The following is a 19,267-nucleotide window of genomic DNA, read 5'->3' as shown; positions in this document are numbered from 1 at the left end:
CTACCACTAAGCCGATGTCAAAGCTAATTTACTATCTGGAACATTACAACATAGTACAGGCCTTTCACCCCACACTGTTGCTTTAACCTTTTAACCTATTCTAAGATCAATTAAATCCTTTCCCCTAAATGCCAACTAGCTGAATTTTCTTAACCATCTTTCTTTATGGGACTTTGTCAAAGGCCTTGCTGAAGACCATGCAGACAACATCCATCGTCTTTCCTTCATCAAATGTCCTGTTAACCTCTATGGAAAGGTTTATAAGATTAGTTAGACACAATCTACCACACACAAAGCCCTGTAGACCATCCCTATGTAAGAGAAATGGCTTGATTGGGAATCAGTTTCAGGTCACTGGGTTCAAAGCCCAACACTCTACCACTGTACTACTGAGAGTTGTGAGGGAACCCAGTTGCAGAAACCATGATGCACACAGGAGTTGATGTGCAGATTCAAAAGCAAGTTTGACTTTCTTTTAGCCAAGATGGGCAAAACCAGGCAACCAGTCCAAGTGAAAAATGCAGTAATCCGAACACAAAGCTTTGAGGCACAAATAAGAGCTAGAAATGGCAGGCAGTAAGCAGACCTCAAGAAAACACTAAAGGGCCCACACAAAAAAAAACAAAAAAACACAACATAAAATAAAGTACACAGGCATTGATTGGAAATGTGCAGTCAATGATCAGTAACAAGAGAGTCCAATCAGTTCTGAAAAAAACTTTTATTGAACCATGTCTGGCCCTGTTGGCCATCCCCAGAATAGACCGGAGTCTATACACCCTAATCAGACTCTGACAGGACAAATATTTGTATATCCTGTCCCTACCTTCCAATCATTTACCCACTACTGACATCAAGCTCACAGGTTTATAATTTCTCAGTTTATTCTCAGAGCCTTTTTTTGAAAAATGGATCAAGCTGTCCCCCAGTCCTCCAGCACTTCACCCTTGGCTAAGGACATTTTAAGTACCTCTGCCAGGACCCCTACAATTTCTGCACTATCATCTCCCAAGGTTTGAGGGAAGCTTGTCAGACCACCCTAATTTGCCTCAAGACTGTAAACACCTCCTCTTCTGTAATCCAGTTATGGTCCATGACCTCACTACTCTTCTGCCTCAGTTACATAGACTCTGTTCTGTCTCCTATTAAATACAGATGAAAATATTGCATTTAAGATGTCCCGCATCTCTTTTGGCCCCATGCATAGATAACCGTGCTGATCTTTAAGAGTATCAATGTTGTCCTTTGCTATCCCTCGGCTTTTAATGTATCTGTTAGCTGCTCTTGGGATTCTCCTTCACCTAGTCTGCTAGAGCAACCTTCTTTTAGCCCTCCTGATTTCCCTCGTGTTCTCTTATATTTCTTATACTCAAGTGCCTCATTTGTTTTTTGCTATCTGTTCCTGCCATGCACCTCCTTCTTCTTAACCAGTGCCTCAATATCCCTTGAAAATCAAGGTTCGCTCAACCTCTTCACCTTGCATTTTATTTGAATGGTAAGTCTGTAGAAACTCTGTATTCCCAACATTTCACTTTTGAAGGCCTTCCACTGAATAAGCATCCCTTTGATAGTAAATACCCTGTCCCAATCCATACCTGCCATATCCTTCCTGAAGCCATCAAAATTGGCATTTCTGCACTTTAGAATATCAAACTGAGGGCCAGTCCTATTCTTGTCCATAGTTGTCATAAAACTAATGGAATTATGATCACTAGATCCAAAGTGTTCTCCTACACACCCTTCTGTCTACCTGCTCTGTCTCGTTCTCTAACAGGAAAGCCACTCTCTCTAGTCGGGACGTCTATATATTAAGGAAAATTCTCTGAAAACATTTTATGAACTCTATCTAATCAAGTCCTTTTACAGTATGGGAGTTACTGTCAATATATGGAAAGCTAAAACTACCGACTAACGCAAACTTACTTTTCTTGTAATTGTCTGCTATTTCTCTACACATTTGCGCTTGTAAGTCCTGCTGACTATTGAGAGGTCTATAATATAATTCCATTAGCAATGTCATCTTTTTCTTATTCCTCAGTTCCACTTACACAGCCTCCAGTCAGTCCTATTTGATCTCTGCCATGACATTTTCCCTGATAAGTAACACAGATTTTGATTGTTTATCTTTGAAAATTACAAATAAATCTTGTGCAATTTACCCTCCGTTCTTCCCTTTATATTATATAGTCATGAGAATAAAATTTCAGCTATTTTGTCTGAAGAAGAAATGTGTGTGCTGAGATAGGGTTCTCTCCTATTTTCATAAGACAACTTCTCAAAAGTTATTTATGAGGTTACTTACTTTGAACTTTACTGGACAAAATTTATTGAAATATAACTAAGAATGCATTCTTCAATTTATAGAGGATCCAGCATGCAAGATAGACATTGTGGTGGGGTTTGCTTTAGCAAGAAGAACTGGTGTACGGGACATATTCACTGGCCAGCAAAAACTACAAGCAAAGCTTGGACAAATACTGAGGGAAATCACGTCTGTGAAAAACATCAGCTGTGTATCTGCTTCTAAGTTAAATATCAGAGTGGGCTTTCATATAATAAGCACCACTGGCAGGTCTATCTTTGAAACTGAATTTGAAGAGTTCAACCCATTAATTGTAGTTAAATTGCTAGACGTGCAAACAGATGATAGAATTGAATTGAATGCAAAATTACTGAAATCATTTCCAGAAAGATTTCGGGATTCAACTGCAAATGCAAAGGTAAGAATATTATAGCCATTTATATGCAACCTTTTAAAACTTCTTAATCCTGCCAGTAGCATATGTGAGACAGATACATTGCAAGAATGCTTTATTTTTTGAGAGGAGTAATTCAAAACAAAAATGCTCCCCAATTATTAAATCAAATAGTACAAAGTTCTCTCCACACCATTATCTTGTTTAATTAAGCATTTGATATGCCTCATTAATATGTGCAAATACTCTTAAGTCTGAGTTCAATGACTTCAGAGATATCAGTTTTGGCAAATCAAGAATTTTGAACCTAGAGGTTCTTAAGGAGACTTAGGAGAGCAATAAAACAAACATGTTTATAAAAAAATAATTCAAATCTTGCTGCAATTGTAATCTAAAAGTGGTTAAACTGTCTATAACCTACGTAATTGCCTGTAGCTAGCTGCAGATACATGCTTTTTCCTGTGATGTTACTATTTCATATTATTTAATAATTATGAAATTTTCAAAATTCATCTAATTTTACTATAATTTTCAAATCTACACCAGACAATGTAAGCTATGTAAAGCCCCATTATTTTTGGTCGAGTTATTATTGTAGGTTGGAGAGATTATGAAGTGGGGACTTACACCCAGTGAATATCCTGAGTCTGCTGGAAAACACACAAATTGTCACTGCCATATAGAGTGTAAGAGCCCCATGAGGCAGTTACAATTCCTACTTCATCTGCTGCCCTCGAAGGTGGACTTAACTGTTTTGTGTGTGTGTGTGTGTGTGTGTGTGTGTGTGTTTGTGTGTGTGTGTGTGTGTGTGTTTGTGTGTGTGTGTGTGTGTATGTGTGTGCGTGTACTGTTTGATCTTCCTGCAGGTACTCTTCACTACACAGGATGTTTGCAACTCTTTGTCCTAATGAAGACCTTTGCATAGTTTGTGGTTTCACTGACTGTGATGCTGTTCAACTGCATTTTCAATTGTTCACATTGACACCCAACACCTTAATGTCCCTTTTACAGATGTCTTTAAAGCACAAATTTGGGCACTGAATTGACCTTTTCCCTGAAGTGTAACCTCCATTGAGAACCTCTTTCGAAATTCTCCCATCTGATGAATATACACTATGGATCACTGACTGTGCTATATGTACCAACTGCAAAATCAGGATGTGAGAATTTTGATTGCGTCTAGCCATCCAACATAATTTCAGAATGTGTTGAAAGCAGTGCAGTTGATTCCTGTTCTCCCCCCAATTTTTGGAGTATGGCATCCAGATGTTACTGTAACATCGTAGATAGTCGACAACACAGTTTTTGGACACTCTGATCTGAAAAATTTGTTTGCTAATCAACCGCACAGGCTGGAAAGCACTTTAGGAGCTTTCCCTCTAGGAAACTGAGAATTCTTTAACATTGTAAATGTGTTGAACAGATTAGCTACAGAAACTTGTTTGCACTTGTGAAACCTGGGAACTACATATTGAATATTGAATCAAACAGCAAACTGGAGCAGTTTATTTACTTGGAGAGATCTTAGAATTTGGAACTTACTGACACAGGGTGTGTTGAAACCAGTTGCCATTAAAAAGTTATTAGACAAGTAATAGAAAGGGAAAGGAATAAAAAGGAATATTCTCACATGCTAAACTAAAGTATATAGAATGGAAGGAGACTCAGAGAGCATAGAACAGCATAGCACTGGACAGAGCATTGGGTCCATAATGTTATGCCAAATATCCTCCTGTGTATCATCCAAATTCTTTTCCTCCCATGTGTCTATGTAGTGGGCTTATCACCAGCTATGATGAGATGGCCTACTGAGAGGAGGTGAGAGAACTTGAGCCTTGGTGCCAGGCAAATCATTTCTTTCTCGATGTTAACAAGATAGCAGCAGCACAGCAGGGGAAACTGCGAGCAGCTGCAAACTCCTGAGAGTCCCAGAACACATCCTACAAAATCAGGAAAACCCACCAATGCCTCTGCCTTCTGAGGAGGCTGAAGAGAGATGGACTATGCACGTCTATACACCATAAGATCATAAGACATAGGAGTAGAATTAGGCCATTTGGCCCATCGAGTCTGCTCCACTATTTAATCATGGCTGATCTTTTTCTTTTCCTCCTCAGCCTCACTCTCCGGCCTTCTCCCCATAACCTTTGATACCATGTCCTATCAAGAACCTATCAAGCTCTACCTTAAATACACCCAATGACCTGGCCTCCACAACTACCTGTGGTAATAAATTCCACTAATTCACCACTCTCTGGTGAAAGAATTTTCTCCGTATCTCTGCTTTAAATGGACGGCCCTCTATCCTGAGGATGTGCCCTCTTGTCCTACACTCCCCCACCATGGGAAATATCCTTTCCACATCTACTCTGTCTAGGACTTTCAACATTCAAAAGGTTTCAGTGAGGTCCCCCTCATCCTTCTAAATTCCAGTGAATACAGACCCTGAGCCATGAAACGTTCTTTGTAGATAACCCGTTCATTTCCGGAATCTTCCTTATGAACCTTCTCTGAACCCTCTCTAAAGCCAGTACATCTTTTCTTAGCCGAGAAATGTTCACATTACTCGAGGTGGGGCCTTACCAGTGCCTTATGAAGCCTCAGCATCACATCCCTGCTCTTGTATTCTAGACTTCTTGGAAATGAATGCTAACATTGCATTTGCCTTTCTCACCACTGATTCTACATGCAAGTTAACCTTTAGGGTTCTGCACAAGGACTCCCAAGTCCCTTTTGCATCTCAGATTTTTAGATTTTCTCCTCATTTAGAAAATAGGCTGCACATTTACATCTTCTACCAAAGTGCATGAACATGCATTTTCCAACATTGAATTTCATTCGCCGATTTCTTGCCCATTCTCCTAATCTGTCTAAGTACTTCTGCCACCTACTAGTTTCCTCAGCACTACCTGCCCCTCTACCAATCTTCATATCAACAAAGCCATCTATTCTATCATCTAAGTCATTGATATTCATCATAAAAAGTGGTTCCAACACTGACCCCTGTGGAACACTACTAGTCACTGGCAGCCAACCAGAAAATTATCCTTTTATTCCTGTCCAGTCCTGCCAAAGGGTTTCGGCCTGAGACATTGACTGTACTCTTTTCCATAGATGCTGCCTGGCCTGCTTAGCTCCTCCAGCATTTTGTGTGTTTTGCTCCTTTTGTTCCTACTCACTGCCTCCTACCAATTGGCAATAGTCTAACCATGCCAGTAACTTTCCTGTCAAGGGCATTCTGAAAGTCCAGATATACAACATCCACTGCATCCCCTTTATCTATCCTACTTGAAGCCTCCTCAACAGGTATGTCAGGCAAGCTTTTACCTTAAGGAAACCATGCTGACTTTGTCCTATCTTGTCCTGTATCACCAAGTCTCCACAACCATATCCTTAACAATTGACTCTAACATCTTCCCAACCACTGAGGTCAGGCTAATTGTTTTAATTTCCTTTCTGCTGCTTTTCTCCTCTCTTAAAGAGTTGAGTGACATTTGCAATTTTCCAGTCCTCTGGCACCATGCCAGAGTCCAATGATTTTTGAAAGATCATTACTAATACCTCCACAATCTCTACAGCTACCTCCTTCAGAACCCTAGGGTGGGGTGCAGTTCATCTGGTCTGGGTGACTTATGTACCCTGAGGCCTTTCAGCTTTTTGAGCACCTTTTTATAATGGTAACTGCATTCTCTTCTCTTCCCTCACACCCTTTAACATCTGGCAGTATCTTCCACAGTGAAGACTGATACAAAATACTTATTTAGTTCATCTGCCATTTCCTTGTCTTCCATTATTATTTCTCCAGCCTCATTTTCTAGCGGTCCTATATCCACTCTCATCTCTCTTTTATTTTTAACGTACTTGAAAAACCTTTTACTATTCACTTTGATATTGTTTGCTAGCTTACTTTCATATTTCATCTTTTCCCTCCATATGATTTTCTTAGTTGCTCTCTATAGGTTTTTAAAAGCTTCCCTGTCCTCTGTCTTACTGCAAATCTGTGTGTTATTGTATGCCTTCTATTTTGCTTTTACATTAGCTTTGACTTTCTTCGTCAGCGACAGTTGTACTATTTTGCAATTTGAGTATTTCTTTGTTTTTGGAATACATCTATCCTGCACCTCCCTCATTTTTCCCAGAAATTCACACCTTTGCTGCTCTGCCAGCAGCTCCTTCTAATTTACCTTTGGCCAACTCCTCTCTCATACCACTGTAATTTCCTTTACTCTGCTGAAATACTGCTATGTCAGACTTTACTTTCTCCCTATCAAATTTCAAGTTGAGCTGAATCATATTGTGATCACTGTCTCCTAAGGGTTCTTTTACCTTAAGATCCCTAATCACTTCCACTTCATTTCATGACACCCAATCTAGTATAGCTGATCCCCTAGTAGGCGCAATGATAAATGGCTTTAAAAAGCCATCTCGTAGGCATTCAACAAGCCCACTCTCTTGAGATCCATTACCAACCTGATTTTCCCAATCGACCTGCATGTTGAAATCTCCCATGACTATCATAACAATGCCCTTTTGACACGCCTTTACTATTTCCCAATGTAATCTGTGGTCCACATCCCAGCTACTGTCAGGAGGCCAGCATATAACTGCTAACAGAGTCATTTTACCTTGCAGTTTCTTAACTCAACTCACAAGGATTCAAGATCTTCTGATCCAATGTCATATCTTTCTACTGATTTGATGCCATTCTTTACCAGCAGAGCCATATCACCCCCTCTGCCGACCTTCCTATTTCTCCGATACAATGGGTAACATTGGACATTCAACTTCCAACTATAACCATCCTTCAGCCGCGATTCAGTGATGGCCACAATATCATACCTTACAACCTATAATAGTGCAACAAGATCATCCACCTTATTTCTTATACTCCATGCATTGAGATATAGCACTTTGAGTACTGTGTTTGCCACCGGTTTTGATTCTACATCTCTAATGTACTGATACTCACCCTGCTGGCTGCAATTTTGTCCAACCATCTGCCTGCCCTTCCTGACAATCTGACGGCACGCTATCTTTGCTTTATTACTATTCTTCCTGTCCTGAGTCCCTTCACTCTGATTTCCAAACCCCTGCCAAATTAGTTAAAAACGCTCACCAACAGCTGTAATAAACCTGCCCACAAGAATATTAGACCCCCTCAGATTCAGGTGCAACCCGTCACTTTGAACGGGTCATACCTCTCCCAGAGGAGATCCCAAATATCCAAGGAGGAAGAGGCAGTTGGCTCACAAATAGAGAAAGCTTGGAGACAGTGAGAGAGGGAGGATAGGCAGGTGACAGAGAAGAGACGCGCTCAGACTGATGGCTTGAGATGTGTCTGTTTTAATGCAAGGAGTATTATGAACAAAGCGGATGAGCTCAGAGCGTGGATCAGTACTTGGAGATGATGTTGTGGCCATTACAGAGACTTAGATGGCTCAGGGGCAGGAATGGTTACTTCAAGTACCAGGCTTTAGATGTTTCAGAAAGGAGAGAGAGGGAGGCAAAAGAGGTGGGGATAAGGCACTGTTGATTAGAGATAGCGTCATGGCTGCAGAAAAGGAGAAGGACATGGAGGGAGTGTCTATGGAGTCTTTGTGGGTGGAAGTTAGGAACAGGAAGAGGTCAATAACTCTACTGGGTGTTTTTTATAGACCACCCAATAGTAACAGGGACATCAAGAAGCAGATAGGGAGACAGATTCTTGAAAGGTATACTAATAACAGGGTTGTCGTGGTGGGAGATTTTAATTTTCCAAATATTGATTGGCATGTCCCTAGAGCGAGGGGTTTAGATGGGGTAGAGTTTGTTAGATGTGTTCAAGAAGGTTTCTTGACACAATATGTAGGTAAGCCTACAAGAGGAGAGACTGTACTTGATCTAGTATTTGGAAATGAACCTGGTCAGGTGTCAGATCTCTCAGTGGAAGAGCATTTTGGAGCTAGTGATCACAATTCTATCTCCTTTATCATAACATTGGAGAGGGATAGGAATAGAAAAGTTAAGAAAGTGTTTAATTAGAGTAAGGAGAAATATGAGGCTATCAGGCAGGAAATTGGAAGCATAAATTGGGAACAGATGTTCTCAGAGAAATGTATGGAAGAAATGTAGCAAATATTCAGGGGACATTTCCGTGGAGTTCAGCATAGGTACGTTCCAATGAGAGAGGGAAAGGGTGGTAGGGTACAGGAAACATTGGTGTACAAAGGCTGTTGTAACTCTAGTCAAGAAGAAAAGAAGAGCTTACTGAAATTTCAAAAAACTAGTTAATGATAGAGATCTAGAAGATAATAAGGCTAGCAGGAAGGAGCTTAAGAAAGAAATTAGGAAAGCCAGAAGGGACCTTGAGGAGGCCTTGGTGGACAAGATTAAGGAAAACCCCAAGGCATTCTACAAGTATGTGAAGAGCAAGAGGATAAGATGTGAAAGAATAGGACCAATCAAGTGTAACAGTGGAAAAGTGTGTATGGAACCAGAGGAGATAGCGGAGGTACTTCATGAGTACTTTGCTTCAGTATTCACTACGGAAAAGGATCTTGCTGATTGGAGGGATGACTTACAGTGGACTGAAAAGCTTGAGCATGTAGATATTAGGAAAGAGGATGTGCTGGAGCTTTTGGAAAGCATCAAGTTGGATAAGTCACCGGGACTAGATGAGATGTACTCCAGGCTACTGTGCAAGGCAAAGGAGGAAATTGCTGAGCCTCTGGCGATGATCTTTGCATCACCAATAGGGACGAGAGAAGTTCTGGAGAATTGGAGGGTTGCGGATGTTGTTCCGTTATTCAAGAAAGGGAGTTGAGATAGCCCAGGAAATTATAGACCAGTGAGTCTTACTTCAGTGGTTGGTAAGTTGATGGAGAAGATTCTGAGAGGCAGGATTTATGAACATTTGGAGAGGCATAATATGATTAGGAATCTTCAGCGTGGCTTTGTCAAAGGCAGGTCGTGCCTTACAACCTGATTGAATTTTTTGAGGATGTGACTAAACACATTGATGAAGGTAGAGCAGTAGATGTAGTTTATATGGATTTCAGCAAGGCATTTGACAAGGTACCCCATGCAAGGCTTATTGAGAAAATAAGGAGGCATGGGATCCAAGGGGACATTGCTTTGTGGATCCAGAACTGGCTTGCCAACAGAAGGCAAAGAGTGGTTGTAGACGTATTATATTCTGCATGGAGGTCAGTGACAAGTGGTGTGCCTCAGGGATCTGTTCTGGGACCTTTACTCTTCGTGATTTTTATAAATGACCTGGATGAGAAAGTGGAGGGATGGGTTAGTAAGTTTGCTGATGACACAAAGGTTGGGGGTGTTGTGAATAGTGTGGAGGGCCGTCAGAGCTTACAGCAGGACATTGATAGGATGCAAAACTGGGCTGAGAAATGGCAGATGAAGTTCAACCCAGATAAGTGTGAAGTGGTTCACTTCAGTAGGTGAAATATGATGGCAGAATATAGTATTAATGGTGAGACTCCTGGCAGTGTGGAGGGTCAGAGGGATCTTGGGGTCCGAGTCCATAGGATGTTCAAAGCAGCTGTGCAGGTTGACTCTGTGTTTAAAAAGGTGTATGGTGTATTGGCCTTCAGCAATCGTGAAATTGAGTTTAGGAGCCGAGAAGTAATGTTGCAGCTATATAGCACCCTGGTCAGACCCTACTTGGAGTACTGTGCTCAGTTCTGGTCACCTCACTACAGGAAGGATGTGGAAACCATAGAAAGGGTGCAGAGGAGATTTACAAGGATGTCACCTAGATTGGGGAGCATGCCTTATGAGAATAGGTTGAGTGAACTTGGCCTTATTTCCTTGGAACGACAGAGGATGAGAGGTGACCTGACAGAGGTGTATAAGAAGATGAAAGGCATTGATCATGTGGATAGTCAGGAGGCTTTTTCCCAGGGCTGAAATGGCTAGCACGAGAGGGCACAGTTTTAAGGTACTTAGAAGTAGGTACAGAGGTGAGGTCAGGGGTAACTTTTTTACACAGAGAGTGGTGAGTATGTGGAATGGGCTGCCGGTGACGGTGGTGGAGGTGGATACAATAGGGTCTTTTAAGAGACTCCTGGACAAGTACATGGATCTCAGAAAAATAGATGGCTATGGGTAAGCCCTAGGTAATTTCTAAGGTAAGGACATGTTTGGCACAACTTTGTGGGCCGAAGGGCCTGTATTGTGCTGTAGGTTTTTCTATGTTTCTAACCTGAAGCCATGCCCTCTGCACCAGCTTCTCAGCTACACATTTATCTGCCAGATCATCCTGTTTCTACCCTCACTGGCATGTGGCACAGGGAGGAATCCAGAAATTACTGGAGGTCCTGCCTCTCAGCTTTCTACCTACCTCTCTAAATTCTCTTTTCAAGACCTCTTTGCTTTTCCTTCCTATGTCATTGGTACCAATATGTATCAAGATATCTAGCTGCTCTCCCTCCCTCTCCAAAATGCTGCGGACACGATCCGGGACATCCCTGACCCTGGCCACCAGGGAGGCAGCACATACCATTCAGGTGTCCCAATCATGACTACAGAATCTCCTGTCTATTCCCCTGACTACTGAGTCCCTTATCACTCCCACTCCCCTCATATCCTCTTTCCCTTCTGCACTATGGTTTAGTGCCAGTAACCTGGTCTCCATGCCATTCCCCTGGGAGGTCATGCCCCATAACAGTATCCAAAGTGGCATAATTATTATTGAGAGGACTGGCCACAGGAGTGTTCTGTGTTAATTGCCTATTCACATTTCCATTTCTCCTGACAGTCACCCAGCTACTCGTCTCCTGCAACTTAGGGGTGACTACTTCCCTGTAACTCCGATCGATTATCTCCTCACTCTCCCGTACAAGCCAAAGGTTATCCAGCTGCTGCTCCAGATCCATAACACGGTCTACAACGAGCTGTAGCTGGATGCATTTCACACAGATGTAGTGCCCTGAGAGAATCTGGATCTCCCAGGACTCCAATATCTGGCATTAAGAGCACACAACAGCTATTTACTACACTAGGTACAGTAAGAGAGAAAAAAAGGGTACCTTAACAGAATCTTACCCACAGCCAACACCCTTTTCAAGCCGAAGCCTCCTTTGAGCCAAAGCCTAATACTGTACTCCTACTCTCACCACTGGCCTACTCCCAACAATGGCTGCCCTGACAATGGCCACCATGACCTCATGATCTTCCACAGATGTGCAGACGAGGACATCCTAACAAGCTACATCGCTGCATGGTACAGAAACTGATCTGCAGCAGACAAGAAGGCTCTACGACAGGTAGTCTACACTGCCCAATGCATCACTGGTACCAGCCCATTGTGTATTTAACACTTCAGTAATATTTGAGTAAACCTTGAGTCATATTTGATTAGGCAATCTTATTCCTTTAAATAATTCATTGTGATACATGTGCACCTCACTTAAAGTAAATTCCAAGTTACAATCCACATTTCTGGACTCCTAAGTCTTCCTTTGAATTAGTTTTGAAGATAAAAAACCATAACATTAGGAAAGAGCTATTTTTAAAATGAACTCAGGATGACCATCAACCTGTTGAAGCACAGTGAGATGTTCAAACTAAAAAAAAATCAGTGAGGAGAGGACAAATTCACAAAAAAAACAGCTTGTGCAGAGACAGTTGAGTTAAAACCAGCATAACGCAGCGCAGCACATGTTCTTCAGAAGGAAAGCCATGATCGAGTTTTAATAAAGAAAGAGCATAAAACAGATAATCTATGGGTTCATAAAGAGTGAGTACCAGATGATAATAAATCATGAATAAAAGCAGAAATGGCTGGCTGTGTCAGAAAGATTGATGAGTTTGATTGCACAGGTTTACTGAGCTAATTCAAAAATATTTTGAAGCAATTGAAATAGCCAATGAGAAATGAGTACCAATTTTTGGGGGGCATTTGCTCATACAGTTTGCTTCGAAGATTGACTGCTCCAACCAAACCAGCAGAAATGAGTTTTGCTGATATTATCAAAGTAATGGAAGCATATTTGTTGATTGCTGAACCCTTTAGGTTTCATAAGCAGAATCAAAAGGAAGGGGCATCCATTTCAGCTAAATTGGCTGAATTGAAGAGATTGTCTAAGCTTTGTCAGCTCGGTAATGGGCTTAATAATGTACTAAGAGATCTTTTCGTTTGTGGAATCTTTCAAGAGAGGATTCAAAAATAGCTCCTAACTGAAGCACAACTTACATTTAAAAGAGCAATTGAAATCATTGTTTCAATGGAAACCGCAGACAGAAACACAATTGAGTTTTTAGTCAGAAACGAAAGAGAGCATAAACAAAATTGCAGCATCTGAACAGAAATTGGCCTGGCTGAAGAAAATTGTGTTACCGTTGTGGCAGGGACTCACAGACACCAGACCAATGTAGGTTTAAAGCCAAAACTTGCAAAAGGTGCAACAAAGTAGGTTACATGCAAAGAGCATGTTCGTCAGACAAAAATAAGTGGATTGTGTACAGAAGAGAAAAAGATAAAAAAAAAAGTCAAATTACATTTTCAAAAAGAGCACTAATCTGCATGCTGTTAATGAAAAGTCTGATAATGATGAGGGTGACTATGGACTGTATAGCCTTGAGATTTACAGTGTCAAAATTAACAATAGACAAGCAATATTGTTTATGCCAGAAGTGAACGGCAAATTAATTAAAATGGAGTCAGGCACTGCCTCACCTGTTCAGCCATTCCACAAAATTAGTGTTGAATGGCATTTGAAACATTAAAAAAACTGAAGCTTGCAGATATCCAACTAAGAACTTATCCCAGAGAAAGGATAACTCCTGTGGGAATAACATCTGTAACAGTGAAATACAACAACCAACAAGCCACATTGAGATCATATGCAGAAGAAACAGGATGACCAGCATCATGGGTATGTAAATAGCTGAGACAACTACAACTTGATTGGAGAACAATCTACAACTTCCATGCCACATTCCATGAAATGGAGCCAACTGGAAGTGAGTTAAGAAAGATACTGGACGATGCCACAATTATCCCCATGCTGACAACATGGACTGTTGCCCAACAGAGGATCAACAGGTGTCAGTGCCAACACCCGTACCTCTGGATGGAAAACATATTGGACCAAGGAAGGACCATGCTGCTCCGAGGAATCGTGAAAGTGATGAAAATAGTGGTCTGACTACAATAGATTTTGTAGGCAACAGATTTGAAAAAGCTTCTGATATGTAGATCAAACAGCTACTTGCGAAATGTGGCTTTGTTTTAAGCTGGAAGAGAATTCAAGGAGCTTCCAAAAAGTTGCAAGCATTCAGCTTTTTTGAGTATAAAGAACCAGAATCTACTTTGCATACATTAAGCTTATTGCACGAAATTCAAGTGGGGGATAAACAGCAGTGTGTAAAAGTAGATGCAAAGCCCAAAGCCCAGCTGGATGAATGGAAGGGCAAAAAGAAAGGGGTCACTGGAGATACAGAAACGAGGGTTCATCAGATGTTGTTGTGGATGAGGAAACCAAGAGGAGAGACCACAAGTCTCACCTGCCAAGCAGAGTGATCTCCCCTGTGAAAAATTATGTCATTTCTTACATACATACATATATACACAGAAAGGTGCTGGAAAAGGGCCAGTCACATCATAAAGGATCACACCCACCCTGTTCCTGGACTGTTTGTCCCATTCCCATCAGGGAGCAGGCTGTGTAGCATCCCTGCCAGGGCAATCAGATTCAAATACAGATACTTTCCCCAAGAAGTGAGGCTGGTCCACACCTCCACCCCCTAAACCATCCCTCCACACTCCCTACCACCACTACTTTATCATTTCCTCTCAGATACCTTATGTGTGGACATTCCTGTGCCTAGTGTCACTTTATGGACCTGAATCAATCTATGTACATAGGCTATCTTATTTATTTGTATTTATTGTAGTATTTTATTATTGTGTTCCTTATCTTTTTTTATGCTGCCTCAGATCTGGGATAACAATTATTTTGTTCTCCAATACACTTGTGTACTGCAACCAACATAGAACAATCGAACAATTTTTTTTTGAACTTGAATTATCTGTAGCCTCTTCAACTTCATGACTCTACCTTATTCCACTATTTCACCTGATGATGCAATGCGGGCACCTACCACTTTCTGCATAAAAATCTTGACCCTCACATTGTCTAATGGGGGTTATAAATTCCTGGCTAAACCAGTCACAGTAATTGGTCTGTCTCTGTCCTAAAATCTATGTAAGTTCCTACAGTTTAATATTATTGCGGCTAATGGAAATGAAAATTTAACTGAACTGATAAAAGAAGAAAGAAAGAAATATTTTATATTCAATTTAGCCGCAACAGCTCTGCATTTAATTATATTCTCTTCATAGGTGGTGCTGTTATTCACAGACGGATGGCATGGCACAGCGGAGGGGCTTCATCAATTTTCAAATGTAATGCATGCTAAAGGTAAGTCCATTTTCATTTCGATTTGAAATGTTGACTGTTTTAGACCTGTTAAGTTAACCCATAAGGGATGAATTTATATTTTTATTGGTGCACACATTTAATTCCAAAAAACATCAAGGACATTGTACAGCTAAAATGCAGCTGGAGAATTTGACGCATTAGTCCACATGAACAATTTGTACTTCTTGATTTTACTAGTTGGAAATATTTACGTAATATGAGCCTAGCATTATGACCTTCATAATCATTTTGCCAGCTTTGTGGTTGGAGCAAGTAAGATCCAGTCCCATGTATGAAGAATTACGATTTAAAACCAGAATCCAGGGGACATTGGATTAATTTATAAGAATAAGGAATTAATTTCTTATCCAAATATGACTGGATAAACTGGTGTATGAAAAAAGCTGGAAAACAACAAACTGTAGGAGTTTCAGTGGATTGTCCAAGTAATGTTGATTCTGCAAAATGAGCAAGAGTGATTGAACCTGGCCTTGAAATCCCTAATTTACAGATATTGGACTGGGTAGAACATATCCTTCACCCTGGCTGTACCTCACCTTTGGTAGAAGGTGCCCACCTCAGATAATTTCACTAATTCACCTTGATATTTTGGCACAGTGTAAGTGGGCAGTGTCATCTTCGAGCAATTCAGACAGGCTCATTGACTAAGATTAATATTTAAAATTATCTTAACTGTGCGGTGATAGGTGTCTCTGTGAGAAATATTGCTTTTGGGAAAAAGGACTAAAAAGAAAAATTCAGAGCTGCTCCCACCCTCTTTAAATCCCACACTGTCTTATAGGGTAAAAACAGAAAATGCCGGAAATATTCAGCAGATCAGGCCAAACCTGTGGAGAGAGGAACAGAATCAATGTTTTATGTCTGAAAGAGAAAGTCTAGTTGTTTTTTTAAGTTGTAGCAAAAGTTCGATGGCTAGGACAAAGGGAGTTTCTCTGATTGTGAGAGTCTAGGAATACCTTACTAGTACTGGATCCTAAGGACACACATCTGTACTGGATCTTAAGGACACACATGTGTATTTCCTCCTCCTGGATTCAATTTTAATGCATGGAAAAAAAAGCCCATTACCATTTGTAATCCTCACAAAGAGCTACGCATGACATTTTCAGATCCTTCCTCCCTCTGTAGGGCAGATTACTCTACTAACTCCACATCTGCAGATAACCAGGCCAAGCTTGTGCAATTTCATTGTGGACAATGATCTGTAGAAATGAACTTTTATCATCGTACCTAATCCATGCAAGTATTTGACAGTGCCAGAAGCATCCTCAAATCCTTTTCCAAGTAACAACAATAAATCTTGGGATTATCACAGAATCATTTTCAGTAGTACATGTGCTTTCAAACTTGCTTACTGCTTCAACCTTGCTATGGGGCAATGCCATCCCAACACGTTAAAATGTACAATTTAGCATTCAGAAAAATGCAGTCATTTCTTTGCTATGTGTTTACAATTGTGACACAGTGAGGACATCCTTACTGAAGTTTTGCTGAGGTAAGTGTTTCTCCTTGAGCAATCTGGCAAGATACAGCCTGTAAGTATAGTGTCAAAGGTTGGAACAGGCACTCCATTGGTAAGAGCTGTTAGATTTTATTTGCCCATATACAGTAATGTTATTGGGATTAATGAGTTAGGATGTAACATTACTGGTTATTGTTGAGCAGACAGTGTGCAGAATCATGCAACAATATCTCCTGAGTGTACTCCAAACAGCGGGGAATGACTCTGGAGACCCCTGTTGTTCACTGTATGTTCTCTTCTGCAAAAACCTACATTAATTCCAAATAGCAGCTCTCTCCCTCTCCCTCTCTCTCTCTCTCTCTCTCTCTACTGAAAGGACTTTTTTTCTCTCCTAAATCTAGTTCAAATCAAATGTACCAACATGTTCTAAGCCTTGTCTTTATAATTGCAATTTCCAGTTGAATCACCTAAGTTTATGATTCTGGCATGATCTTGGAGGACTGGGAGACTGCAAATGTCACTCCACTCTTTAAGCAGGGAAGAAGGCAAAAGAAAGGAAATTATAGGCTAGTTAGGTTGGGAAAGTGTTGTATTATTAAGCATGAGGTTGCGAGGTACTTGGAGACTAATGATAAAATAGTCAAAGTCAAAGTCCTAGCATGGTTTCTGTAAAGGGAAATCTTGCCTGATAAATCTGTTAGAGTTCTTTGAGGAAGTAACAAGCAGGGTGGACAAAGGGGAGGCAGCAGATGTCATTTACTTAAATTTTCAGAAGGCATTTGATAAGGTGGCACACATGATGCTGCTTAACAAGATAAAATCCCATGGCATTACAGGAAAGATAGTGGCATGGATAGCAGAATGGTTGGCAGTCAGGAGGCAGCGAGTGGGAATAAAAGGGGCCTTTTCTGCTTGGCTGCCGGTGACTAATGGCGATCTTCGGGGGTCAATATTGGGACCGCTACTTTTCACATTGTTTGTCAATGATTTAGATAATGGAATTGGTGGCTTTGTGGCAAAGTTTGTGGATGATATGAAGATAGCTGGAGGGGTATGTAGTGCTGAGGAGGCAATGAAATTGCAATAAGACTGAAACAAATTGGAAGAATGGGCAAAAATTGGCAGATGGAATACAGTGTTGGGAAATGGTAAAAGGTACAATAATGCGGACTATTATCGAAATGGGGAGAAAATTCAAACATCAGAGGTGCAGAGGAACTTAGGAGTCCTTGTGTAAGACTCCCAGAAGGCTAATTTACAGGTTGAGTATGTTAAAGAAGGCAAATGCAATGTTGGCATTTATTTCAAGGGGAATAGAATATAAAAGCAAGGAGATAATGCTGAGCCTTTATAAGACACTAGTCAGGCTGCACTTAGAGTATTGTCAACAGTTTTGGACCCCAAATCTCAGAAAGAGTGTGTTGTCATTGCAGAGAGTCCAGAGGAGATTCACGAGGACGATTCTGGGATTGAAGGGGTTAACATATGATTCCGGGAATAACATGGTTAATATATGAGGAGCATTTGGCAGCCTTGGGCCTGAACTCACTGGAATTCAGAAGAATGTGGTGGGGGGGGGGGATCTCATTGAAACCTACCCAACGTTGAAAGGACTAGATAGGGTGGATGTGGTGAGGATGTTTCCTCTGGTGGGGGTATCCAGAATTAGAGAGCACAGCTTCAAAATTGAGGGGTGACCCTTTAGAACAGAGGTAAGGAGGAATTTTTTTTAGCCAGAGAGTAGTAAATCTGTGGAATGCTTTGCCACAAACTGCGGTGGAGACCAAGTCCATGTGTATATTTAGGACCGAAGTTGATTGTTTCCTGATTGGTCAGGGGATCAAAGAACATGGTGAGAAGACAGGTGTATGGGTTTGAGTGGGATCTGGGATCAGCCATGATGGAATGACAGAGTAGACTTGATGGGCTGAATCTGCTCCCATGTCTTATGGTTTTATGGTCTTGTTCCAAGATTCTAACTTCCATATCTGCTTACTGACCTTCTGTTGGGAAAAACTCCTTTTCCCTCTTTCCTCCTCCATTAAAACATGCCCCCCCCACCTTCTGAATAGGGTTTAGATTAGATTAGATTATGAGGACACTCAGTCCTCATTTATTGTCATTTAGAAATGCATGCATTAAAAAATGATACCATGTTCCCTCAGAAAGATATCACAGAAACACAGGACAAACCAAGACTAAACTGACAAAACTACATAATTATAACATATAGTTACAACAGTGCAAAGCAATACCGTAATTTGATGAAGAGCAGACCATGGGCATGGTAAAAAAAAGTCTCAATTCCCGATAGCCCCATTATCTCACGCAGACGGAAGCGCCGCAAACTTGCCGATGCATTGGAAGCACCCGACCGCAGCCAACTCTGAGTCCGTCCAAAAACCTTGAGCCTCCGACTAGCCCTCCGGCACCGAGCACCGAGCACCATCTCTGCCGAGCGCTTTGACCTGCCCCGGTCGCCAAGCAACAAGCAAAGCCGAGGACTCGGTGCCTTTCCCTCCGGAGATTCTGTATCACACAGTAGCAGTGGCAGCAAAGCAGACATTTCAGAAGTTTCACCAGATGTTCCTCCGTACTCTCACGTCTCTCTCCATCAAATCAGGATTGTGCACGGCACCCTACTTGACAGATAACAGATATCATTC

General features: G+C 41.2%; 1 protein-coding gene across 6 annotated transcripts in view; it reads left to right on the top strand.

Moving 5' to 3' along the window:
- The window catches only part of LOC140212548 (collagen alpha-6(VI) chain-like), a 156,572-nt gene that overhangs the window by 43,462 nt on the left and 93,843 nt on the right, over positions 1–19,267 (top strand). For all 6 annotated transcript variants that reach the window (XR_011889743.1, XM_072283503.1, XM_072283500.1 and 3 more), the window contains exons 9-10: positions 2,365–2,720; positions 15,040–15,118. Coding sequence is in view for 5 of the 6 variants with exons in the window: in XM_072283503.1 (XP_072139604.1) it covers positions 2,365–2,720; positions 15,040–15,118 (435 nt within the window). In the remaining variant the exon portion in view is untranslated. The remainder of the gene's footprint in view (positions 1–2,364; positions 2,721–15,039; positions 15,119–19,267) is intronic.

The sequence above is a fragment of the Mobula birostris genome, chromosome 19 (genome assembly GCF_030028105.1).
Source record: "Mobula birostris isolate sMobBir1 chromosome 19, sMobBir1.hap1, whole genome shotgun sequence".
NCBI lineage: Eukaryota > Metazoa > Chordata > Chondrichthyes > Myliobatiformes > Myliobatidae > Mobula > Mobula birostris.
The sequence above is the reverse complement of the archived record's forward strand: the minus strand, read 5'-3'. Positions and strand labels throughout refer to the sequence as shown.